The sequence below is a fragment of the Hydractinia symbiolongicarpus genome, chromosome 7 (assembly GCF_029227915.1).
Source record: "Hydractinia symbiolongicarpus strain clone_291-10 chromosome 7, HSymV2.1, whole genome shotgun sequence".
NCBI classification, from domain to species: domain Eukaryota; kingdom Metazoa; phylum Cnidaria; class Hydrozoa; order Anthoathecata; family Hydractiniidae; genus Hydractinia; species Hydractinia symbiolongicarpus.
In genome coordinates, this window is record NC_079881.1 from 32481892 (window position 1) to 32509461 (window position 27570).

General features: G+C 41.6%; 4 protein-coding genes across 6 annotated transcripts; 3 read left to right on the plus strand and 1 right to left on the minus strand.

Moving 5' to 3' along the window:
* The first annotated feature begins 6455 nt into the window (after window positions 1-6455).
* On the plus strand, window positions 6456-6950 carry LOC130648662 (uncharacterized). The gene has a single exon (XM_057454717.1). It carries the CDS (start codon window positions 6456-6458, stop codon window positions 6948-6950), a length of 495 nt encoding a protein of 164 aa, XP_057310700.1.
* A 2139-nt stretch (window positions 6951-9089) lies between these two features.
* On the minus strand, window positions 9090-16461 carry LOC130649159 (uncharacterized). Of its 3 annotated transcripts, none has more exons than XM_057455390.1 (2): window positions 12690-16461; window positions 9090-9285 (listed from the first exon to the last, which is right to left on the minus strand). In XM_057455390.1, the coding sequence occupies exons 1-2, from the start codon at window positions 15747-15749 to the stop codon at window positions 9196-9198; spliced, it is 3150 nt and encodes a 1049-aa protein (XP_057311373.1). In that variant the 5' UTR covers window positions 15750-16461; the 3' UTR covers window positions 9090-9195. The 3 variants fall into 3 exon arrangements, with proteins under 3 accessions (XP_057311373.1, XP_057311370.1, XP_057311371.1); XM_057455387.1 differs by having other exon boundaries at window positions 9090-9463; window positions 12562-16461; XM_057455388.1 differs by having other exon boundaries at window positions 9177-9463; window positions 12579-16461.
* On the plus strand, window positions 10296-25934 carry LOC130649163 (uncharacterized). The gene is made up of 2 exons (XM_057455394.1): window positions 10296-12052; window positions 25210-25934. Exons 1-2 carry the CDS (start codon window positions 12050-12052, stop codon window positions 25591-25593), a joined length of 387 nt encoding a protein of 128 aa, XP_057311377.1. The 5' UTR covers window positions 10296-12049; the 3' UTR covers window positions 25594-25934.
* On the plus strand, window positions 14891-23902 carry LOC130649160 (uncharacterized). Its single transcript, XM_057455391.1, has 2 exons — window positions 14891-15022; window positions 22318-23902. The coding sequence occupies exon 2, from the start codon at window positions 22430-22432 to the stop codon at window positions 23885-23887; it is 1458 nt and encodes a 485-aa protein (XP_057311374.1). The 5' UTR covers window positions 14891-15022; window positions 22318-22429; the 3' UTR covers window positions 23888-23902.
* Window positions 25935-27570: the final 1636 nt, after the last annotated feature.

Sequence of the window (27570 nt, forward strand, 5' to 3'; positions counted from 1 at the left end):
CTTTTCACTATAGGTCTGGTTTTAGCCATTTCTTCCTGCTCAAAAATATCCATGTCAGAGCCAGATCTAAATGGTCTAGGTCTCGGTCTCGGTGTTGGTATGGGTATAGATCCATCGGATCCTAGAAAACTCCCCAGAGATTTGATTGATGTAGGTGGTACATGTATGGCGGGTCTAGATGTTGGTAAAGGGCTGTAGAGTCTAGGCGGTCCGGTGTATCTAGGTGCCGGTATCGGTCTCGACACCGGTCTAGGTGCCGGTCTCGGTCGCGGTCTCGGTCTAGGTCTCGACACCGGTACGGGTCTCGAGGGTCTCGGCATGAGTACCGGTCTAACCGGTGCTGAAACGGTAGTTGGTCCCAATAATTCGATAATCTCGGCCTTTCTGAGCTTTGCGTAGCCATGTAGGCCGCGTTCCTTAGCGAGTTTTCTTAATTCAGCAAAGGTATTTCTCGAAGTCATGCTTGCGTATGATATACGAATACAGAATCTTTAACCCTTTTTTTAAAAAAAATCGTAAACCGTGTCGGAGGGTCATGAGTGTCCTAGTTTGTGGTTGCCACACCGTGCTAAAATTGTAGTAAAACACGCTAAAACACACAGAGTGCCGATCCACCGTGGGTGAGTATCCATCGACACCACGGGATTTTTTGTTACCCGCCCGAGTAACAAAGGCCAGGAATTCGCGGAGATATCCATGGCGTGCTAATCGCCAACCTCAAATACGATCTATAAAATCGGGTTAAAGATTCTGTATTCGTATATCATATCCAACCATGTCTTCACCGATCGTACGCGCCCTCACCTACAGCAGAGAATATATTGATGACTTTAGTCTTTTCACGCTCCCTGATTTAAGAGCCAGAGCGAGGTACCTTGGCCTACATGGATACTCGCGGCTCAGAAGGGCTGAGCTTATCAGATTATTATTATCGATTGATCTATCGCATTATTCCCGCCGGATAGCAATCGAGAGTGTTCCGACACCTAGACCGACACCACCCACCTACAGTAGAGAATATATTGATGACTTTAGTCTTTTCACGGTCCGTGATTTACGAAACCGAGCGGGTTTCCTCGGCGCATCTAGATACTCGCATCTAAGAAGGGACGAGCTTATCCAATTATTATTATCAATAGATCATACTCATTATAATGAGCCCGGACCCACCAGACCACCTCCATTTCAACAACCGGCACCTGGATCGGTACCAGCACAGCTTGACATTGATGAAGATGAGGACGATGATGAGAAGAGGACGACGAGGACAAGAGCGCTGATTGATCGTGATTTTTTTAGTGATGACGATGATGACCTAGATGAATATGATAGATGTATCATTTGTCTTTCTAAAAGAAAGAGCGCAACCTTTGTTCATGATAGAACGGGACATTGCTGCTGCTGTTTATCGTGCGCATATAAATTGGAAAAGGGGGAAGATAATTGTCCCGTGTGTCGAGCGCCAATAGATTTTGTCATTAGACAATATTGAACATGAATTCCCGATATTTGTTACCCGCCCGAGTAACAAAAATCCTGAGGTGTCGATCGTCCTCCAAGACTGAGCCATAGCGGCCATATCTGCTGACCACCCTGCGCGATCCCCAGCATCATCTTTACCAGAAACAGGTAAAGATATCGCCCCCTTTTTCACCAACCTTGCACATAATCAGGAGGTAATTCTGTATCTTCAGGTATTAACATCAATTCCTCTTTTACAAAAGCCCGTCCGGGTCCGTCTTGAACATAGTACATTACACGGTTACCAGGTTGCGCTATTACCTCACGCAATCTATATGTGTTTTTCGACCATATTCTATCGGTTGCCCGTCTCCGCCCATCATCATGCTCTTCACCAGGTTGTAGTAGATATCTATACAGGCCATCTTTTGGTAATTCTACTTCAGGTGGATAATTCTCTTGATTAACCAGAGGCACCTCTTTCATTATAATAGCATCTTTTGGTTTCATACCAATCATCTGCGTCTTTGTATCGTTTAGCCTATCAATCAGTTTATACAGATGCTTAACCCATGTAGATGATACCTTTTCAGAATCATTCAGTTCTTGAGCATCTTGTATTTTGAATAAATTTTCCGCAAGTATCTTGTTCAACGCCTCAACAAAAGCTGTGTGCGTATGCTTATATTTTGTAGTCGCCCTTTTAATTTCAACCTTATGCTTCTCCAACAGCTTTGTCACATCTGCTTTGAATTCTGAACCGTTATCACATTGGAAAGTTTTTGGATAAGTTAATGGTCCGGCCTTGTAGATGTCTTCAATCATAGCGGCAACCTCTTTGGCTTTCTTAGTCCTCAAAGGTCGGGCTACCTTGTATCTGGAAGCAGCATCGATTCCCGACAAAATGTACTTATATTTATTACCATACAGTATGTCACCGGGCATGTACAATAAATCGAATTGATGTAAATCATTAGGGGTGGTAACTTCATAATGTGGTCTTTCAACATGTTTTGGGGCGGGTAAATGTACTTGCCAAAATGCTTGTTTTGATAGCCACTTCTTAATCTCCTTTGGTTTGAAGCCGAATCCTCTTAAATTCTGAACAGCCTTTTGTCCTTTCCATAAATTTTGAGGTTGATAGTAAGTCTCTTGAAGTTTTGACATGTTTTATTTATGCACACCTTTATTTATCTCCTTTTTGTTATGATGTGGTACGATAAAAGTGCTTAAAGTTTTCATATGTATATGTATATGCGTATATGTCGGACATGAATACCACGCCGGACTACAAATTGATGAAACTGCGAGAGTTGCGAGAGATTGCCAAAGCTCGTGGGGTGAAGTATATTTGCGCGATGAAAAAGGCCAGGCTGATTGAGGTGATTGAGAAGAATGATCTGGATCCGACATACATCATAGATCTGGATACCAAGCTGGAATGGTATGGATACTGTACCGGTTGGAGGGAGAAAAACAGGGAGGCGTACCTGAAATGTCAAAAACGTTATAACGACAAGAGATCTAAGTGATTGTGCGCATTTTTGTTACTCGTACGGGTAACAAATATCGGTGGGTGGAGATATCCATGGCGTGCGGATCGCTAACCTCAAATACGATCTATAAAAATTGGAATAAAAATTCCTATATCGTATATAATATCATATCCAACCATGACGTCGAGATTTACAGATGACGAAAACCGACAGTTCCTCGAAAGATTCGGCTCCTGGGCGGACGAATATTTCGGCCGCACAATAGACCCATGCCTGAATTCCGCATCCAGCAGATCTTGTTGCGAAGAATTACTGAACATGGTCGAAATATTGGAACTACAATATGATGACTTTGAGGGGATCGGTCCGGACTCTGATCATAAATCCTATGATGATATTATAGAACACGTAAAAGCTCGAAGTGTCTTACGCACCGGAGGAGTCGGACTCGGATACTATGGAACTCCCATAATAGAAGCGCGCGTCTATGCAGTCGCCACGGGTCCGTATGAAATATGGACATATATGGACATAGATGATGTCGAGGAGTACGACGATGAGGAGGAAGAGGAGGAAGAGGAAGAGGAGTACAACGATGAGGAGGAAGAGGAAGAGGAGTACAACGATGAGGAGGAAGAGGAGGAAGAAGAGGAAGAGGAGTACGACGATGAGAAGAGGACGACGAGGACAAGAGCGCTGATTGATCGTGATTTCTTTAGTGATGACGATGATGACCTAGATGAATATGATAGATGTATCATTTGTCTTTCTAAAAGAAAGAGCGCAACCTTTGTTCATGATAGAACGGGACATTGCTGCTGCTGTCTATCATGTGCATATAAATTGGAGAATAATAGGAGGGATAAATGTCCCGTGTGTCGAGCGCCAATAGATTTTGTCATTAGACAATATTGAACGCGAATTCCCGGCCTTTGTTACCCGCCCGAGTAACAAAAATGCGCACAATCACTTAGATCTCTTGTCGTTATAACGTTTTTGACATTTCAGGTACGCCTCCCTGTTTTTCTCCCTCCAACCGGTACAGTATCCATACCATTCCAGCTTGGTATCCAGATCTATGATGTATGTCGGATCCAGATCATTCTTCTCAATCACCTCAATCAGCCTGGCCTTTTTCATCGCGCAAATATACTTCACCCCACGAGCTTTGGCAATCTCTCGCAACTCTCGCAGTTTCATCAATTTGTAGTCCGGCGTGGTATTCATGTCCGACATATACGCATATACATATACATATGAAAACTTTAAGCACTTTTATCGTACCACATCATAACAAAAAGGAGATAAATAAAGGTGTGCATAAATAAAACATGTCAAAACTTCAAGAGACTTACTATCAACCTCAAAATTTATGGAAAGGACAAAAGGCTGTTCAGAATTTAAGAGGATTCGGCTTCAAACCAAAGGAGATTAAGAAGTGGCTATCAAAACAAGCATTTTGGCAAGTACATTTACCCGCCCCAAAACATGTTGAAAGACCACATTATGAAGTTACCACCCCTAATGATTTACATCAATTCGATTTATTGTACATGCCCGGTGACATACTGTATGGTAATAAATATAAGTACATTTTGTCGGGAATCGATGCTGCTTCCAGATACAAGGTAGCCCGACCTTTGAGGACTAAGAAAGCCAAAGAGGTTGCCGCTATGATTGAAGACATCTACAAGGCCGGACCATTAACTTATCCAAAAACTTTCCAATGTGATAACGGTTCAGAATTCAAAGCAGATGTGACAAAGCTGTTGGAGAAGCATAAGGTTGAAATTAAAAGGGCGACTACAAAATATAAGCATACGCACACAGCTTTTGTTGAGGCGTTGAACAAGATACTTGCGGAAAATTTATTCAAAATACAAGATGCTCAAGAACTGAATGATTCTGAAAAGGTATCATCTACATGGGTTAAGCATCTGTATAAACTGATTGATAGGCTAAACGATACAAAGACGCAGATGATTGGTATGAAACCAAAAGATGCTATTATAATGAAAGAGGTGCCTCTGGTTAATCAAGAGAATTATCCACCTGAAGTAGAATTACCAAAAGATGGCCTGTATAGATATCTACTACAACCTGGTGAAGAGCATGATGATGGGCGGAGACGGGCAACCGATAGAATATGGTCGAAAAACACATATAGATTGCGTGAGGTAATAGCGCAACCTGGTAACCGTGTAATGTACTATGTTCAAGACGGACCCGGACGGGCTTTTGTAAAAGAGGAATTGATGTTAATACCTGAAGATACAGAATTACCTCCTGATTATGTGCAAGGTTGGTGAAAAAGGGGGCGATATCTTTACCTGTTTCTGGTAAAGATGATGCTGGGGATCGCGCAGGGTGGTCAGCAGATATGGCCGCTATGGCTCAGTCTTGGAGGACGATCGACACCTCAGGATTTTTGTTACTCGGGCGGGTAACAAATATCGGGAATTCATGTTCAATATTGTCTAATGACAAAATCTATTGGCGCTCGACACACGGGACAATTATCTTCCCCCTTTTCCAATTTATATGCGCACGATAAACAGCAGCAGCAATGTCCCGTTCTATCATGAACAAAGGTTGCGCTCTTTCTTTTAGAAAGACAAATGATACATCTATCATATTCATCTAGGTCATCATCGTCATCACTAAAAAAATCACGATCAATCAGCGCTCTTGTCCTCGTCGTCCTCTTCTCATCATCGTCCTCATCTTCATCAATGTCAAGCTGTGCTGGTACCGATCCAGGTGCCGGTTGTTGAAATGGAGGTGGTCTGGTGGGTCCGGGCTCATTATAATGAGTATGATCTATTGATAATAATAATTGGATAAGCTCGTCCCTTCTTAGATGCGAGTATCTAGATGCGCCGAGGAAACCCGCTCGGTTTCGTAAATCACGGACCGTGAAAAGACTAAAGTCATCAATATATTCTCTACTGTAGGTGGGTGGTGTCGGTCTAGGTGTCGGAACACTCTCGATTGCTATCCGGCGGGAATAATGCGATAGATCAATCGATAATAATAATCTGATAAGCTCAGCCCTTCTGAGCCGCGAGTATCCATGTAGGCCAAGGTACCTCGCTCTGGCTCTTAAATCAGGGAGCGTGAAAAGACTAAAGTCATCAATATATTCTCTGCTGTAGGTGAGGGCGCGTACGATCGGTGAAGACATGGTTGGATATGATATACGAATACAGAATCTTTAACCCGATTTTATAGATCGTATTTGAGGTTGGCGATTAGCACGCCATGGATATCTCCGCGAATTCCTGGCCTTTGTTACTCGGGCGGGTAACAAAAAATCCCGTGGTGTCGATGGATACTCACCCACGGTGGATCGGCACTCTGTGTGTTTTAGCGTGTTTTACTACAATTTTAGCACGGTGTGGCAACCACAAACTAGGACACTCATGACCCTCCGACACGGTTTACGATTTTTTTTAAAAAAAGGGTTAAAGATTCTGTATTCGTATATCATACGCAAGCATGACTTCGAGAAATACCTTTGCTGAATTAAGAAAACTCGCTAAGGAACGCGGCCTACATGGCTACGCAAAGCTCAGAAAGGCCGAGATTATCGAATTATTGGGACCAACTACCGTTTCAGCACCGGTTAGACCGGTACTCATGCCGAGACCCTCGAGACCCGTACCGGTGTCGAGACCTAGACCGAGACCGAGACCGAGACCGGCACCTAGACCGGTGCGGAGACCGATACCGGCACCTAGATACACCGGACCGCCTAGACTCTACAGCCCTTTAACAACATCTAGACCCGCCATACATGTACCACCTACATCAATCAAATCTCTGGGGAGTTTTCTAGGATCCGATGGATCTATACCCATACCAACACCGAGACCGAGACCTAGACCATTTAGATCTGGCTCTGACATGGATATTTTTGAGCAGGAAGAAATGGCTAAAACCAGACCTATAGTGAAAAGCAAGTTGACCGTTCATACAAACGTTTCAAGATAAACTCGGATGGTAAGAAGAGGAATGTCAAGGTCTTTCTCAAACAGCTTAAGCCTATCGTTAAGAGGTTGATGAAGGAAGTGCTCAGGCAGAAGAAGTCGCTGAAGACTCAGGCTACACTGTGGGTGAAATGGGTAAAAGAGGACACCGGCTCGACCGATGCCCCACGTGTATATGTTGACAAAGCGTTCAATAGCTATATGGAGGTATTACATTCTAACGATGACATTTCTAATGTTTTTGATCGGATCCGTAATAAGATAATCGAGCAGATTGAAAACCCTGCTCTACCCGCCAGTGGGTTCACAATCGATAAAATCTTGCATATGCATGTGGACTTTCATAAGCTAAAATTAACGAGAGGTAGTTCTTACTTACCGCTACCCAAGAATTTCAGTGGAAAGCGATCTGTGATTAACCCACATAACGAGGATGAAGAATGCTTCAAATGGGCCGTTATCGCTGCTCTCAATCATGATAAGATTGATAATCATCCTGAACGAATCTCAAACCTTAAGAAGTTTGAAGACAAGTGCAATTGGGGTGGTCTAACTTTCCCAATGGCTCTAAACAAGATAGATTTGTTTGAGAGAAGGAACCCTGATATCGCCGTGCATGTTTTGACAAAAGATGACATAGAGGGTGTCTATATGTGTCGAAAGTCGAAGCATCTTGACCGGGATGAGACGGTTGTTTTGTTTTTACTGTGTGAAGGGGATAAGAGGCATTATATCGCTGTTAAGAACCTGAGTGGTGTCCTAAGCAAGGCCAACTCAAAGCATGAACATAAAGAGCATTATTGCTTGAATTGTCTCTCTGGTTTTCCAAGCGAACGGAAAAGGGATGAGCACTTTGAGTATTGTAAGAATAACGATGCCGTTAATATTCAACTCCCTAAGGAGGGTAGCACCTTAACCTTCACCCACGGTCAGTACCAGCTCAAAGCCCCATTCATCATGTATGCCGATTTTGAAGCTTTTACAAAACCTGAAGAGATAGAGTGTGGATCGTCCACCGAGAAAGTTGGTAAACATATCCCCACCGGATTCTGTTGTTATAGTAAATATGCTCATGGTGAAGTTTTGGACCCTCTGAAGCTTTACCGTGGTGATGACTGTGTTCCGCGCTTTGTGGATCATGTGGTTTCCGAGGCGAAAAGGTTATACAACATGTTTCCACAACTTGGTATGCAAGATCTAACCGATGAAGAACTTGATGGATATGAAAATTCCACCAACTGCCACATCTGTATGAGAGAATTTGGTGATGATGACATCAAGGTCAGGGATCACTGTCATTTTACCGGAAAGTTTCGTGGATCGGCACACATGGGATGTAATCTCCGTTACAAGGTGCCTAATTATATTCCGGTTGTCTTCCATAATCTGAGCGGATATGATGCGCATCTATTTATCAAAGAGCTTGCGAAGAAGTATGGAGAAGGTGGTATGAGTGTAATCGCTGAAAATAAAGAGAAATATATCTCTTTCTCTACCGATGTTAAGGTTGGTGAATACACCAACAAAAATGGTGAGACCAAAGACAAAAAGATAAAGCTGAGATTCATCGATTCATTTAGATTTATGTCAAGAGGATTAGGTTCCTTGGCTGACAATCTATCCGATGATCAGTGTAAAAACCTTAGAAAATTAACATAATGAGAAGGAAGGGTGTATACCCATATGAGTATGTTGATTCATTCGATAGGTTTAATGAAACCAGGCTTCCTTCGAAAGATGACTTTTATAGCAAGTTGAACATGAATGGTATCAGCGATGCTGATTATGCGCATGCCCAGAAGGTGTGGAAGGACATGAAAGTTGAAAATATGGGCGTTTATCATGATATCTATCTCAAGACGGATGTTCTGCTTCTGAGTGATGTGTTTGAGACATTCAGAGAGACATGTTTGAAAAACTATAAACTAGATCCCGCTCATTTTTACACGGCCCCCGGATTAGCTTGGCAGGCATGCCTGAAAAAGACAGATGTTAAGCTGGATTTGTTGTCAGATATGGATATGTTACTGTTTGTGGAGATGGGTATTAGGGGCGGTCTCTGTCAGGCCGTTCACAGACACGCGAAGGCAAATAATCCATATATGGGTGATATGTATAATACTTCGGAAGATACAACCTATCTACAGTATCTTGATGCTAACAATCTGTATGGATGGGCTATGATACAGAAGATGCCCACCGGGGGGTTTGAGTGGGATGATTCCGGTAAATTTACACCCGAACTCATTTCAGAGTTGGCTGTGGAAAACGGTGAAAAGGGGTACATGCTTGAGGTTGATGTTAGATATCCACATAATCTTCATGACGCACATAACGATCTTCCTTTCATGCCTGAGAGGAAGGTTATCAATGGTGTTGAGAAGCTGACACCGTGTCTTTCGGACAAGAGGAACTATGTGATTCATATCCGTGCGCTTGCTCAAGCTTTGAATCACGGTCTTGTTCTGGATAAGGTTCATAGGGTACTGAGGTTTGATCAGAGCGCATGGTTGAAACCTTACATCGACTTCAAATATAATAATAATACTAGTAATATTTGGTAGTAATACTGTTTGCTGCGTTTTGTGCTTCTTTTCGTAGATTGGACGATTTGGAAATCCAAAAGTTAAAGAAATCACAACCTCGATCCCACGGCCTTCCATTACTCTTTCATGAGATACCAAAACGAAAAAAGATTTTGCGTTCCATGTTACGGGGCCCTGGGGTCTGGGTTGCAACATTGATGAAGTTGTTAAATTTTGAACGAGCTGTATTTAGTTTCATTGTCTTTATATATTTTGATTTAAATAAATATTAAGGGAATATTTATATTTTTACGTCAATAATTAGGTGTAGCTTGAGTAACAATAGATCACCAAATGAAAGCGTTAGGAACGTTTGGAATTTTATTAAACTAACTCTTTGAAATTTTCTTCATATGTTTCGCGCACAGTTTACACCAAATCTCAATTACACACGTTCTACCAGATACTTCTCTTGTTCTATAACCTATCACTTTATCGTGGCCCCAACGTATAAATGTCAACAGATCTTTTGTTACTCCCTTATTACCCTCCATGCTGCATGAATTTGTCGAAAGCAAATGTTGTTAGCAACTTCACTTCACAATTTCTAATACTAAATATGGAACATCGAAGTACCTGTGTTTTCTGCTTGTCATTTAAACAATATCGATATTATAATACCCGTATACGTCTGTCTGTCTGTCTGTCACGCAAAATGGAAGCTTGTTGCGCAAGTAGAGAGAAGCACAGTATAAAAAGGACGGGCGAACCCGTGGATTTTTCCACGGGCTAACGACTAGTTATTTAAAAAGCCACGCAAATTCCAATTCAATTATTCGCATTAATCATTCATGTCAATTAAGGAAGAAAATAAAACTTAAAAATTAATAAAAAATTGAAAAAATAGACAAATTAAATCATGGAGAAATCCACTGAGGCAGGAGAAAAATGAGAAAGAAGCGTCATTTGAATTTTAATGACGTGGGAAACCCATCCATAAAATTAATAATAATTTAGAACCGAGTTTTCACGTTGCCTCAAATGTGTAGAGCTTAAAGCGCTGATCAAAATAATTTATAGGATCATATGTTTTCGAGGAACGCCCAAGGAGATTAAAAATTTTTCCCAAGGAGATTAAAAATTTTGCTGACGTTAGCATAGTCCTTCAAAAGCCAAAAAATTTTTTTTACAAATTTGTATACGTGTTGTCTTTATCGTATAGATCTTGAAACGCTGATTACGAAATTGTATATTGGGGTTTGAAGGGTTTTGATGACGTCATCAACCCGCCTATTCCGAAACGGACTCGGAAATCCAGGTTTAGGAAAATTACCCAAATTGGTCCCAGGTGGTCTCTAGTAACCCACGCGGTGAAAAATCATTGACGTGACCGCCTCGTTTCCAAGTTATTTGGGCTCAAAGTTTAAGGTGTACGGTTATGGCTTCACCTATGTTAATATACTGTTATTTTTGATGTTAACATTATTTTAACAAAAGACTGTTAAATTATAGAACACTTTTATAGGTGATGTTTTATAGACTTTAGTAAAGAAAATTGTGAATAATATAATCCACTTTGCAAAAGTCACATACAGACACACGGAAGCTCTGTATTATTATAACAGACTAGTGGATAAGGCCCGTGGAGAAATTCATTTAGACAGAAGGACAATGGATAAATAGGTTGTTTTACTTGCTTTGCTCTCCGCCGTGTATATACAATTAAAATTAGCGAAATTTACTTGCCTGAGATTTACTTGCCTGTAATGCGTAGAGATTAAAACGCCGATTAAAATAATGTATAGAATCATATCCTTTCGACGAACGTATCAGGAGATGTAAGGGTTTTAAATTTTTGCTGACGTCCGTAAGGACCTGCCAAAATACAAAGAAAAGAACTTATTTAGGAACTTTGTTTCCGCGTTCCCTTTGTCGTATAGATCTTGAAACGCTGTTCAAGAAAATGTATAGGATCATGTAAATTTGACAAACGGTAGAGATAGGAAAATGCCGATGTTAGGACAGACCCCGTTGGCACTTTACCATTCCACGTCAAATTATAGGCCATCCACGTCAAATCAACGATAGAAGAGTCTATAAAATCCGTTAGCACCTACGAATGTCCGGATCCGCCCCAACCCCCCAACCCCCGCCGTGTCCCCTCCCCATGGGTCCCCCTCCCCACCCTCATCTGTCGTGCCTTATAATTTATAGTGTTATGTGTGTCTATAATGTCCTCTCGCCAGTGTGGTAATACCATCTTCCAAAATTATGCGTTTATCATCATCGGCATTGAGCGCCAGTTTGTTTGTTTTCACCGTGTGAACATCATGCTTAATCGATCGAAAGGTCATTTGGGTTCTGTAAATGTTCTCACCCTCAAACAGGCATCTCTTATAATCATCGAAACCTATGGTCTCCCTTACCACGCATTTCTTCACCCCCTTACATCTCTTACCCTCCCTACCACATAGCTGTTTGTATGCGTATGTCTTAGCTCTTAGGGCGATGAACTCAGTCATCACCTTACCACCCAACTCGTCCTTCATTAGCCCAATGATCTTTTTATTCAAACCTAATGGTAGAGGTCTACCATCTTCCTTATCATACCCAGATGTGTCAAATCTCGCAGACACATCGTTCGCGATATCTTTGTAGAAGTCGTCTGTTTTTATGTGGTAAACGAATGAATCCGTATCCATGTAGCAAAGCTTCACATCATCACCATATTTCGGTCTCATGTAATCATGGTGGAACTCATACATAACCATCTTGGATAGATGGAGGATTGTGGGGCCGAGGTAGATCGGTTTGTTCATCTTGATCTTGATCTTGGACATCTCTATCCCCATCAGTGTTTCCGAGAAACGGATTGCACCCCTGAAGTTTGGCTTCATCACCATTTTCTCATAATTCTTTTGGTGGGTGGCCAAACGTATATCCTTCTGTCTTCGTTGATTCTCCATTGTCTTACCAAAGACGGAATTGTTCATCAGCTTGAAGAAATCCTTTTCAAAGTCATTCTTTGACTCCGTGCGCAGCTGTGTATTGAAGTCGATGTAAGGTTTCAACCATGCGCTCTGATCAAACCTCAGTACCCTATGAACCTTATCCAGAACAAGACCGTGATTCAAAGCTGGAGCAAGCGCACGGATATGAATCACATAGTTCCTCTTGTCCGAAAGACACGGTGTCAGCTTCTCAACACCATTGATAACCTTCCTCTCAGGCATGAAAGGAAGATCGTTATGTGCGTCATGAAGATTATGTGGATATCTAACATCAACCTCAAGCATGTACCCCTTTTCACCGTTTTCCACAGCCAACTCTGAAATGAGTTCGGGTGTAAATTTACCGGAATCATCCCACTCAAACCCCCCGGTGGGCATCTTCTGTATCATAGCCCATCCATACAGATTGTTAGCATCAAGATACTGTAGATAGGTTGTATCTTCCGAAGTATTATACATATCACCCATATATGGATTATTTGCCTTCGCGTGTCTGTGAACGGCCTGACAGAGACCGCCCCTAATACCCATCTCCACAAACAGTAACATATCCATATCTGACAACAAATCCAGCTTAACATCTGTCTTTTTCAGGCATGCCTGCCAAGCTAATCCGGGGGCCGTGTAAAAATGAGCGGGATCTAGTTTATAGTTTTTCAAACATGTCTCTCTGAATGTCTCAAACACATCACTCAGAAGCAGAACATCCGTCTTGAGATAGATATCATGATAAACGCCCATATTTTCAACTTTCATGTCCTTCCACACCTTCTGGGCATGCGCATAATCAGCATCGCTGATACCATTCATGTTCAACTTGCTATAAAAGTCATCTTTCGAAGGAAGCCTGGTTTCATTAAACCTATCGAATGAATCAACATACTCATATGGGTATACACCCTTCCTTCTCATTATGTTGAATTGCTCATCATTGAAGAATTTTCTAAGGTTTTTACACTGATCATCGGATAGATTGTCAGCCAAGGAACCTAATCCTCTTGACATAAATCTAAATGAATCGATGAATCTCAGCTTTATCTTTTTGTCTTTGGTCTCACCATTTTTGTTGGTGTATTCACCAACCTTAACATCGGTAGAGAAAGAGATATATTTCTCTTTATTTTCAGCGATTACACTCATACCACCTTCTCCATACTTCTTCGCAAGCTCTTTGATAAATAGATGCGCATCATATCCGCTCAGATTATGGAAGACAACCGGAATATAATTAGGCACCTTGTAACGGAGATTACATCCCATGTGTGCCGATCCACGAAACTTTCCGGTAAAATGACAGTGATCCCTGACCTTGATGTCATCATCACCAAATTCTCTCATACAGATGTGGCAGTTGGTGGAATTTTCATATCCATCAAGTTCTTCATCGGTTAGATCTTGCATACCAAGTTGTGGAAACATGTTGTATAACCTTTTCGCCTCGGAAACCACATGATCCACAAAGCGCGGAACACAGTCATCACCACGGTAAAGCTTCAGAGGGTCCAAAACTTCACCATGAGCATATTTACTATAACAACAGAATCCGGTGGGGATATGTTTACCAACTTTCTCGGTGGACGATCCACACTCTATCTCTTCAGGTTTTGTAAAAGCTTCAAAATCGGCATACATGATGAATGGGGCTTTGAGCTGGTACTGACCGTGGGTGAAGGTTAAGGTGCTACCCTCCTTAGGGAGTTGAATATTAACGGCATCGTTATTCTTACAATACTCAAAGTGCTCATCCCTTTTCCGTTCGCTTGGAAAACCAGAGAGACAATTCAAGCAATAATGCTCTTTATGTTCATGCTTTGAGTTGGCCTTGCTTAGGACACCACTCAGGTTCTTAACAGCGATATAATGCCTCTTATCCCCTTCACACAGTAAAAACAAAACAACCGTCTCATCCCGGTCAAGATGCTTCGACTTTCGACACATATAGACACCCTCTATGTCATCTTTTGTCAAAACATGCACGGCGATATCAGGGTTCCTTCTCTCAAACAAATCTATCTTGTTTAGAGCCATTGGGAAAGTTAGACCACCCCAATTGCACTTGTCTTCAAACTTCTTAAGGTTTGAGATTCGTTCAGGATGATTATCAATCTTATCATGATTGAGAGCAGCGATAACGGCCCATTTGAAGCATTCTTCATCCTCGTTATGTGGGTTAATCACAGATCGCTTTCCACTGAAATTCTTGGGTAGCGGTAAGTAAGAACTACCTCTCGTTAATTTTAGCTTATGAAAGTCCACATGCATATGCAAGATTTTATCGATTGTGAACCCACTGGCGGGTAGAGCAGGGTTTTCAATCTGCTCGATTATCTTATTACGGATCCGATCAAAAACATTAGAAATGTCATCGTTAGAATGTAATACCTCCATATAGCTATTGAACGCTTTGTCAACATATACACGTGGGGCATCGGTCGAGCCGGTGTCCTCCTTTACCCATTTCACCCACAGTGTAGCCTGAGTCTTCAGCGACTTCTTCTGCCTGAGCACTTCCTTCATCAACCTCTTAACGATAGGCTTAAGCTGTTTGAGAAAGACCTTGACATTCCTCTTCTTACCATCCGAGTTTATCTTGAAACGTTTGTATGAACGGTCAAACGCCTCCTCAATGGGGGTATAGGGGTTTTCCTCTTTCACCTCTTCCACCTCTTTCACCTCTTCCTCTCCACTGCCCTTTTTATACAAACCCATGATCTTATCCTTCATGGTTTTGAAAGCTTTTGTTGTTTTATCCTTAATAGCCTTAGGTACATGTTTCGTCAACCAGTCTCTCCATTCAATCAACTTGCTTTTCACTATAGGTCTGGTTTTAGCCATTTCTTCCTGCTCAAAAATATCCATGTCAGAGCCAGATCTAAATGGTCTAGGTCTCGGTCTCGGTGTTGGTATGGGTATAGATCCATCGGATCCTAGAAAACTCCCCAGAGATTTGATTGATGTAGGTGGTACATGTATGGCGGGTCTAGATGTTGGTAAAGGGCTGTAGAGTCTAGGCGGTCCGGTGTATCTAGGTGCCGGTATCGGTCTCGACACCGGTCTAGGTGCCGGTCTCGGTCGCGGTCTCGGTCTAGGTCTCGACACCGGTACGGGTCTCGAGGGTCTCGGCATGAGTACCGGTCTAACCGGTGCTGAAACGGTAGTTGGTCCCAATAATTCGATAATCTCGGCCTTTCTGAGCTTTGCGTAGCCATGTAGGCCGCGTTCCTTAGCGAGTTTTCTTAATTCAGCAAAGGTATTTCTCGAAGTCATGCTTGCGTATGATATACGAATACAGAATCTTTAACCCTTTTTTTAAAAAAAATCGTAAACCGTGTCGGAGGGTCATGAGTGTCCTAGTTTGTGGTTGCCACACCGTGCTAAAATTGTAGTAAAACACGCTAAAACACACAGAGTGCCGATCCACCGTGGGTGAGTATCCATCGACACCACGGGATTTTTTGTTACCCGCCCGAGTAACAAAGGCCAGGAATTCGCGGAGATATCCATGGCGTGCTAATCGCCAACCTCAAATACGATCTATAAAATCGGGTTAAAGATTCTGTATTCGTATATCATATCCAACCATGTCTTCACCGATCGTACGCGCCCTCACCTACAGCAGAGAATATATTGATGACTTTAGTCTTTTCACGCTCCCTGATTTAAGAGCCAGAGCGAGGTACCTTGGCCTACATGGATACTCGCGGCTCAGAAGGGCTGAGCTTATCAGATTATTATTATCGATTGATCTATCGCATTATTCCCGCCGGATAGCAATCGAGAGTGTTCCGACACCTAGACCGACACCACCCACCTACAGTAGAGAATATATTGATGACTTTAGTCTTTTCACGGTCCGTGATTTACGAAACCGAGCGGGTTTCCTCGGCGCATCTAGATACTCGCATCTAAGAAGGGACGAGCTTATCCAATTATTATTATCAATAGATCATACTCATTATAATGAGCCCGGACCCACCAGACCACCTCCATTTCAACAACCGGCACCTGGATCGGTACCAGCACAGCTTGACATTGATGAAGATGAGGACGATGATGAGAAGAGGACGACGAGGACAAGAGCGCTGATTGATCGTGATTTTTTTAGTGATGACGATGATGACCTAGATGAATATGATAGATGTATCATTTGTCTTTCTAAAAGAAAGAGCGCAACCTTTGTTCATGATAGAACGGGACATTGCTGCTGCTGTTTATCGTGCGCATATAAATTGGAAAAGGGGGAAGATAATTGTCCCGTGTGTCGAGCGCCAATAGATTTTGTCATTAGACAATATTGAACATGAATTCCCGATATTTGTTACCCGCCCGAGTAACAAAAATCCTGAGGTGTCGATCGTCCTCCAAGACTGAGCCATAGCGGCCATATCTGCTGACCACCCTGCGCGATCCCCAGCATCATCTTTACCAGAAACAGGTAAAGATATCGCCCCCTTTTTCACCAACCTTGCACATAATCAGGAGGTAATTCTGTATCTTCAGGTATTAACATCAATTCCTCTTTTACAAAAGCCCGTCCGGGTCCGTCTTGAACATAGTACATTACACGGTTACCAGGTTGCGCTATTACCTCACGCAATCTATATGTGTTTTTCGACCATATTCTATCGGTTGCCCGTCTCCGCCCATCATCATGCTCTTCACCAGGTTGTAGTAGATATCTATACAGGCCATCTTTTGGTAATTCTACTTCAGGTGGATAATTCTCTTGATTAACCAGAGGCACCTCTTTCATTATAATAGCATCTTTTGGTTTCATACCAATCATCTGCGTCTTTGTATCGTTTAGCCTATCAATCAGTTTATACAGATGCTTAACCCATGTAGATGATACCTTTTCAGAATCATTCAGTTCTTGAGCATCTTGTATTTTGAATAAATTTTCCGCAAGTATCTTGTTCAACGCCTCAACAAAAGCTGTGTGCGTATGCTTATATTTTGTAGTCGCCCTTTTAATTTCAACCTTATGCTTCTCCAACAGCTTTGTCACATCTGCTTTGAATTCTGAACCGTTATCACATTGGAAAGTTTTTGGATAAGTTAATGGTCCGGCCTTGTAGATGTCTTCAATCATAGCGGCAACCTCTTTGGCTTTCTTAGTCCTCAAAGGTCGGGCTACCTTGTATCTGGAAGCAGCATCGATTCCCGACAAAATGTACTTATATTTATTACCATACAGTATGTCACCGGGCATGTACAATAAATCGAATTGATGTAAATCATTAGGGGTGGTAACTTCATAATGTGGTCTTTCAACATGTTTTGGGGCGGGTAAATGTACTTGCCAAAATGCTTGTTTTGATAGCCACTTCTTAATCTCCTTTGGTTTGAAGCCGAATCCTCTTAAATTCTGAACAGCCTTTTGTCCTTTCCATAAATTTTGAGGTTGATAGTAAGTCTCTTGAAGTTTTGACATGTTTTATTTATGCACACCTTTATTTATCTCCTTTTTGTTATGATGTGGTACGATAAAAGTGCTTAAAGTTTTCATATGTATATGTATATGCGTATATGTCGGACATGAATACCACGCCGGACTACAAATTGATGAAACTGCGAGAGTTGCGAGAGATTGCCAAAGCTCGTGGGGTGAAGTATATTTGCGCGATGAAAAAGGCCAGGCTGATTGAGGTGATTGAGAAGAATGATCTGGATCCGACATACATCATAGATCTGGATACCAAGCTGGAATGGTATGGATACTGTACCGGTTGGAGGGAGAAAAACAGGGAGGCGTACCTGAAATGTCAAAAACGTTATAACGACAAGAGATCTAAGTGATTGTGCGCATTTTTGTTACTCGTACGGGTAACAAATATCGGTGGGTGGAGATATCCATGGCGTGCGGATCGCTAACCTCAAATACGATCTATAAAAATTGGAATAAAAATTCCTATATCGTATATAATATCATATCCAACCATGACGTCGAGATTTACAGATGACGAAAACCGACAGTTCCTCGAAAGATTCGGCTCCTGGGCGGACGAATATTTCGGCCGCACAATAGACCCATGCCTGAATTCCGCATCCAGCAGATCTTGTTGCGAAGAATTACTGAACATGGTCGAAATATTGGAACTACAATATGATGACTTTGAGGGGATCGGTCCGGACTCTGATCATAAATCCTATGATGATATTATAGAACACGTAAAAGCTCGAAGTGTCTTACGCACCGGAGGAGTCGGACTCGGATACTATGGAACTCCCATAATAGAAGCGCGCGTCTATGCAGTCGCCACGGGTCCGTATGAAATATGGACATATATGGACATAGATGATGTCGAGGAGTACGACGATGAGGAGGAAGAGGAGGAAGAGGAAGAGGAGTACAACGATGAGGAGGAAGAGGAAGAGGAGTACAACGATGAGGAGGAAGAGGAGGAAGAAGAGGAAGAGGAGTACGACGATGAGAAGAGGACGACGAGGACAAGAGCGCTGATTGATCGTGATTTCTTTAGTGATGACGATGATGACCTAGATGAATATGATAGATGTATCATTTGTCTTTCTAAAAGAAAGAGCGCAACCTTTGTTCATGATAGAACGGGACATTGCTGCTGCTGTCTATCATGTGCATATAAATTGGAGAATAATAGGAGGGATAAATGTCCCGTGTGTCGAGCGCCAATAGATTTTGTCATTAGACAATATTGAACGCGAATTCCCGGCCTTTGTTACCCGCCCGAGTAACAAAAATGCGCACAATCACTTAGATCTTTTGTCGTTATAACGTTTTTGAGCTTTTAGATATGCCTCCCTGTTTTTCGTCCTCCACCTTGAATAGTATCCGTACCGTTGCCGTTTGGTATCCGGATCGATGGTGTAGGATGGGTCGAGATCATTCTTCTCAATCACCTCAACCAGTTTAGCCTTTCTCATACCCACGATATACTTAATTCCGCGGGATTTAGCAACCTCTTGCAACTCTCGCAGTTTCATCAATTTGTAGTCTGGTGTGGTATTCATGTCCGACATATACGCATATACATATACATATAAAAACTTTAAGCACTTTTATCGTACCACATCATAACAAAAAGGAGATAAATAAAGGTGTGCATAAATAAAACATGTCAAAACTTCAAGAGACTTACTATCAACCTCAAAATTTATGGAAAGGACAAAAGGCTGTTCAGAATTTAAGAGGATTCGACTTCAAACCAAAGGAGATTAAGAAGTGGCTATCAAAACAAGCATTTTGGCAAGTACATTTACCCGCCCCAAAACATGTTGAAAGACCACATTATGAAGTTACCACCCCTAATGATTTACATCAATTCGATTTATTGTACATGCCCGGTGACATACTGTATGGTAATAAATATAAGTACATTTTGTCGGGAATCGATGCTGCTTCCAGATACAAGGTAGCCCGACCTTTGAGGACTAAGAAAGCCAAAGAGGTTGCCGCTATGATTGAAGACATCTACAAGGCCGGACCATTAACTTATCCAAAAACTTTCCAATGTGATAACGGTTCAGAATTCAAAGCAGATGTGACAAAGCTGTTGGAGAAGCATAAGGTTGAAATTAAAAGGGCGACTACAAAATATAAGCATACGCACACAGCTTTTGTTGAGGCGTTGAACAAGATACTTGCGGAAAATTTATTCAAAATACAAGATGCTCAAGAACTGAATGATTCTGAAAAGGTATCATCTACATGGGTTAAGCATCTGTATAAACTGATTGATAGGCTAAACGATACAAAGACGCAGATGATTGGTATGAAACCAAAAGATGCTATTATAATGAAAGAGGTGCCTCTGGTTAATCAAGAGAATTATCCACCTGAAGTAGAATTACCAAAAGATGACCTGTATAGATATCTACTACAACCTGGTGAAGAGCATGATGATGGGCGGAGACGGGCAACCGATAGAATATGGTCGAAAAACACATATAGATTGCGTGAGGTAATAGCGCAACCTGGTAACCGTGTAATGTACTATGTTCAAGACGGACCCGGACGGGCTTTTGTAAAAGAGGAATTGATGTTAATACCTGAAGATACAGAATTACCTCCTGATTATGTGCAAGGTTGGTGAAAAAGGGGGCGATATCTTTACCTGTTTCTGGTAAAGATGATGCTGGGGATCGCGCAGGGTGGTCGGCAGATATGGCCGCTATGGCTCAGTCTTGGGGGACGATCGACACCTCAGGATTTTTGTTACTCGGGCGGGTAACAAATATCGGGAATTCATGTTCAATATTGTCTAATGACAAAATCTATTGGCGCTCGACACACGGGACAATTATCTTCCCCCTTTTCCAATTTATATGCGCACGATAAACAGCAGCAGCAATGTCCCGTTCTATCATGAACAAAGGTTGCGCTCTTTCTTTTAGAAAGACAAATGATACATCTATCATATTCATCTAGGTCATCATCGTCATCACTAAAAAAATCACGATCAATCAGCGCTCTTGTCCTCGTCGTCCTCTTCTCATCATTGTCCTCATCTTCATCAATGTCAAGTTGTGCTGGTACCGATCCAGGTGCCGGTTGTTGAAATGGAGGTGGTCTGGTGGGTCCGGGCTCATTATAATGAGTATGATCTATTGATAATAATAATTGGATAAGCTCGTCCCTTCTTAGATGCGAGTATCTAGATGCGCCGAGGAAACCCGCTCGGTTTCGTAAATCACGGACCGTGAAAAGACTAAAGTCATCAATATATTCTCTACTGTAGGTGGGTGGTGTCGGTCTAGGTGTCGGAACACTCTCGATTGCTATCCGGCGGGAATAATGCGATAGATCAATCGATAATAATAATCTGATAAGCTCAGCCCTTCTGAGCCGCGAGTATCCATGTAGGCCAAGGTACCTCGCTCTGGCTCTTAAATCAGGGAGCGTGAAAAGACTAAAGTCATCAATATATTCTCTGCTGTAGGTGAGGGCGCGTACGATCGGTGAAGACATGGTTGGATATGATATACGAATACAGAATCTTTAACCCGATTTTATAGATCGTATTTGAGGTTGGCGATTAGCACGCCATGGATATCTCCGCGAATTCCTGGCCTTTGTTACTCGGGCGGGTAACAAAAAATCCCGTGGTGTCGATGGATACTCACCCACGGTGGATCGGCACTCTGTGTGTTTTAGCGTGTTTTACTACAATTTTAGCACGGTGTGGCAACCACAAACTAGGACACTCATGACCCTCCGACACGGTTTACGATTTTTTTTAAAAAAAGGGTTAAAGATTCTGTATTCGTATATCATACGCAAGCATGACTTCGAGAAATACCTTTGCTGAATTAAGAAAACTCGCTAAGGAACGCGGCCTACATGGCTACGCAAAGCTCAGAAAGGCCGAGATTATCGAATTATTGGGACCAACTACCGTTTCAGCACCGGTTAGACCGGTACTCATGCCGAGACCCTCGAGACCCGTACCGGTGTCGAGACCTAGACCGAGACCGAGACCGGCACCTAGACCGGTGCGGAGACCGATACCGGCACCTAGATACACCGGACCGCCTAGACTCTACAGCCCTTTACCAACATCTAGACCCGCCATACATGTACCACCTACATCAATCAAATCTCTGGGGAGTTTTCTAGGATCCGATGGATCTATACCCATACCAACACCGAGACCGAGACCTAGACCATTTAGATCTGGCTCTGACATGGATATTTTTGAGCAGGAAGAAATGGCTAAAACCAGACCTATAGTGAAAAGCAAGTTGACCGTTCATACAAACGTTTCAAGATAAACTCGGATGGTAAGAAGAGGAATGTCAAGGTCTTTCTCAAACAGCTTAAGCCTATCGTTAAGAGGTTGATGAAGGAAGTGCTCAGGCAGAAGAAGTCGCTGAAGACTCAGGCTACACTGTGGGTGAAATGGGTAAAGGAGGACACCGGCTCGACCGATGCCCCACGTGTATATGTTGACAAAGCGTTCAATAGCTATATGGAGGTATTACATTCTAACGATGACATTTCTAATGTTTTTGATCGGATCCGTAATAAGATAATCGAGCAGATTGAAAACCCTGCTCTACCCGCCAGTGGGTTCACAATCGATAAAATCTTGCATATGCATGTGGACTTTCATAAGCTAAAATTAACGAGAGGTAGTTCTTACTTACCGCTACCCAAGAATTTCAGTGGAAAGCGATCTGTGATTAACCCACATAACGAGGATGAAGAATGCTTCAAATGGGCCGTTATCGCTGCTCTCAATCATGATAAGATTGATAATCATCCTGAACGAATCTCAAACCTTAAGAAGTTTGAAGACAAGTGCAATTGGGGTGGTCTAACTTTCCCAATGGCTCTAAACAAGATAGATTTGTTTGAGAGAAGGAACCCTGATATCGCCGTGCATGTTTTGACAAAAGATGACATAGAGGGTGTCTATATGTGTCGAAAGTCGAAGCATCTTGACCGGGATGAGACGGTTGTTTTGTTTTTACTGTGTGAAGGGGATAAGAGGCATTATATCGCTGTTAAGAACCTGAGTGGTGTCCTAAGCAAGGCCAACTCAAAGCATGAACATAAAGAGCATTATTGCTTGAATTGTCTCTCTGGTTTTCCAAGCGAACGGAAAAGGGATGAGCACTTTGAGTATTGTAAGAATAACGATGCCGTTAATATTCAACTCCCTAAGGAGGGTAGCACCTTAACCTTCACCCACGGTCAGTACCAGCTCAAAGCCCCATTCATCATGTATGCCGATTTTGAAGCTTTTACAAAACCTGAAGAGATAGAGTGTGGATCGTCCACCGAGAAAGTTGGTAAACATATCCCCACCGGATTCTGTTGTTATAGTAAATATGCTCATGGTGAAGTTTTGGACCCTCTGAAGCTTTACCGTGGTGATGACTGTGTTCCGCGCTTTGTGGATCATGTGGTTTCCGAGGCGAAAAGGTTATACAACATGTTTCCACAACTTGGTATGCAAGATCTAACCGATGAAGAACTTGATGGATATGAAAATTCCACCAACTGCCACATCTGTATGAGAGAATTTGGTGATGATGACATCAAGGTCAGGGATCACTGTCATTTTACCGGAAAGTTTCGTGGATCGGCACACATGGGATGTAATCTCCGTTACAAGGTGCCTAATTATATTCCGGTTGTCTTCCATAATCTGAGCGGATATGATGCGCATCTATTTATCAAAGAGCTTGCGAAGAAGTATGGAGAAGGTGGTATGAGTGTAATCGCTGAAAATAAAGAGAAATATATCTCTTTCTCTACCGATGTTAAGGTTGGTGAATACACCAACAAAAATGGTGAGACCAAAGACAAAAAGATAAAGCTGAGATTCATCGATTCATTTAGATTTATGTCAAGAGGATTAGGTTCCTTGGCTGACAATCTATCCGATGATCAGTGTAAAAACCTTAGAAAATTAACATAATGAGAAGGAAGGGTGTATACCCATATGAGTATGTTGATTCATTCGATAGGTTTAATGAAACCAGGCTTCCTTCGAAAGATGACTTTTACAGCAAGTTGAACATGAATGGTATCAGCGATGCTGATTATGCGCATGCCCAGAAGGTGTGGAAGGACATGAAAGTTGAAAATATGGGCGTTTATCATGATATCTATCTCAAGACGGATGTTCTGCTTCTGAGTGATGTGTTTGAGACATTCAGAGAGACATGTTTGAAAAACTATAAACTAGATCCCGCTCATTTTTACACGGCCCCCGGATTAGCTTGGCAGGCATGCCTGAAAAAGACAGATGTTAAGCTGGATTTGTTGTCAGATATGGATATGTTACTGTTTGTGGAGATGGGTATTAGGGGCGGTCTCTGTCAGGCCGTTCACAGACACGCGAAGGCAAATAATCCATATATGGGTGATATGTATAATACTTCGGAAGATACAACCTATCTACAGTATCTTGATGCTAACAATCTGTATGGATGGGCTATGATACAGAAGATGCCCACCGGGGGGTTTGAGTGGGATGATTCCGGTAAATTTACACCCGAACTCATTTTAGAGTTGGCTGTGGAAAACGGTGAAAAGGGGTACATGCTTGAGGTTGATGTTAGATATCCACATAATCTTCATGACGCACATAACGATCTTCCTTTCATGCCTGAGAGGAAGGTTATCAATGGTGTTGAGAAGCTGACACCGTGTCTTTCGGACAAGAGGAACTATGTGATTCATATCCGTGCGCTTGCTCAAGCTTTGAATCACGGTCTTGTTCTGGATAAGGTTCATAGGGTACTGAGGTTTGATCAGAGCGCATGGTTGAAACCTTACATCGACTTCAATACACAGCTGCGCACGGAGTCAAAGAATGACTTTGAAAAGGATTTCTTCAAGCTGATGAACAATTCCGTCTTTGGTAAGACAATGGAGAATCAACGAAGACAGAAGGATATACGTTTGGCCACCAACCAAAAGAATTATGAGAAAATGGTGATGAAGCCAAACTTCAGGGGTGCAATCCGTTTCTCGGAAACACTGATGGGGATAGAGATGTCCAAGATCAAGATCAAGATGAACAAACCGATCTACCTCGGCCCCACAATCCTCCATCTATCCAAGATGGTTATGTATGAGTTCCACCATGATTACATGAGACCGAAATATGGTGATGATGTGAAGCTTTGCTACATGGATACGGATTCATTCGTTTACCACATAAAAACAGACGACTTCTACAAAGATATCGCAAACGATGTGTCTGCGAGATTTGACACATCTGGGTATGATAAGGAAGATGGTAGACCTCTACCATTAGGTTTGAATAAAAAGATCATTGGGCTAATGAAGGACGAGTTGGGTGGTAAGGTGATGACTGAGTTCATCGCCCTAAGAGCTAAGACATACGCATACAAACAGCTATGTGGTAGGGAGGGTAAGAGATGTAAGGGGGTGAAGAAATGCGTGGTAAGGGAGACCATAGGTTTCGATGATTATAAGAGATGCCTGTTTGAGGGTGAGAACATTTACAGAACCCAAATGACCTTTCGATCGATTAAGCATGATGTTCACACGGTGAAAACAAACAAACTGGCGCTCAATGCCGATGATGATAAACGCATAATTTTGGAAGATGGTATTACCACACTGGCGAGAGGACATTATAGACACACATAACACTATAAATTATAAGGCACGACAGATGAGGGTGGGGAGGGGGACCCATGGGGAGGGGACACGGCGGGGGTTGGGGGGTTGGGGCGGATCCGGACATTCGTAGGTGCTAACGGATTTTATAGACTCTTCTATCGTTGATTTGACGTGGATGGCCTATAATTTGACGTGGAATGGTAAAGTGCCAACGGGGTCTGTCCTAACATCGGCATTTTCCTATCTCTACGGTTACAGAAATATTGTGGTTTAATGGTTTTTTGATGACGCCATAAACCCGAATTTATTTTCGAAATGGATTCGGGAGCCCAGGTTTTGAAAACTTACCCAAATTAGTCCAAGGTGGGCCCTTGTTACCCACGCGGTGAAAAATGATTGACGTCACCACCTCGTTTCCAAGTTATTTGGCCTCAAAATTTTAGGTGCACTGTACTGACTTCATTAATTTAATATAGGTTATTCACGTTAAAGTAGTGTTATTGACGTCGTAACGTCAGAAAATTTAACATATTAGGCATGCATTTTTCGGCAACATCAAAGGAAACTAACAACACATCCACTTTTGCCTGTTACAGAATCGACTAGGCCCGTGATTTACGTGACTAACTTACGAAAACGATAATGTTACGAAAAAGAAAACTTGGGATTTTGTTTTCCATAAACCTCCATAAACCTAAAAAATAATAAATAATACCAGTGAATGTTGAAGTGAACTAAATGTATTTTAATGTTTCAATACATAATATAGATAACATTAACAGTTTTTTATAAGAACAAAATGAACATATTGCTTCAGAGGCCCGAAAGCTTATAACATGTTAAGAACATTTAAGTCTTTGACAGTCTTTGACAATGTCACGAAGTACGGAAATGCTTCTTTACACTTAAAAAAAAAAGACAAAGTCAGAGGAAAATTACGACCAACTTAAGAACAATTTGAAAAGTTGAAAGGCCTTCTTTGAGTGTTCTTATAAAAAAGACCATAACACATTGTTTGAATTAAATTTTTTTTTGTTATTAAAATCGTTTATAAATAACTATTTTAAAAATAAATTATCATTAAAATAAACCACTCAACAGACAAACAAAAAAAATGAATAAACTTGAATAATCTTTTTTTACAAAGCCAGTGTTTATAACATTGCTTAGATATAAATAATAATTCCCAATAGAATAACTAATTGCCGTTGTGGTATTATTAGATACCTCAGAGTAAAGAAACTAAACACATACACGAACATAAAATCTAATAATTAAAAAATTTAATACACTCATTTGTTGTTTGTAATGGTGCAGTTGTTGTACTGAGTTTGAGCAGTGTATATGTGTTGATGTTTGTGTTTTCGTCTTTGGTGTTTGTTTTTCTACGAAAAAATTGGGTAAATCCTGACCCCCATGTGCTCTCCACCACTTAAATGATTTAAAAATATGTTTTTTATATATATATTATGTAAAAGTAATAATATTTCTGTTATAATAATGTGGAAGGGAAAAAAATATTAAATAAATAAAGGCGGAGGTGACAAAATAGGACAACAAAATGTACCGTGTACACTTTGAACTTCACCTTCTAAAATTTTAAGAACAATAAAAAAATTTAATTCCATGAATACCCTGCATTTCTGCGACTCGTCCACTACTCCCTAAAAAACAAAAATTTGAGACAAGAAGAACTATTAATCACAATGTTGTACGAAGCAAATATTAAGAAGTAAAAAAATAAGAATACCCTGCCTGTTTTCAACTTTTAAAAAAGAATTCCTAATCACAATAAAAAATGGATACTTCATTTGTGTTGTGTGATCATGGGTGTGTAAATATATGAAATGTTTGTGCTGGCTGTTTATATGCTCTAAATAATAATGATGTGTATAAAAATAAGGGCGATAACAATATTAAGTTTGGGTAAATAAGGCTATGCCAAATACCTGATTTACCCTTCTCTTGAGTTTTTGACAAATTTTCCTCTATCGCTACTTCCAA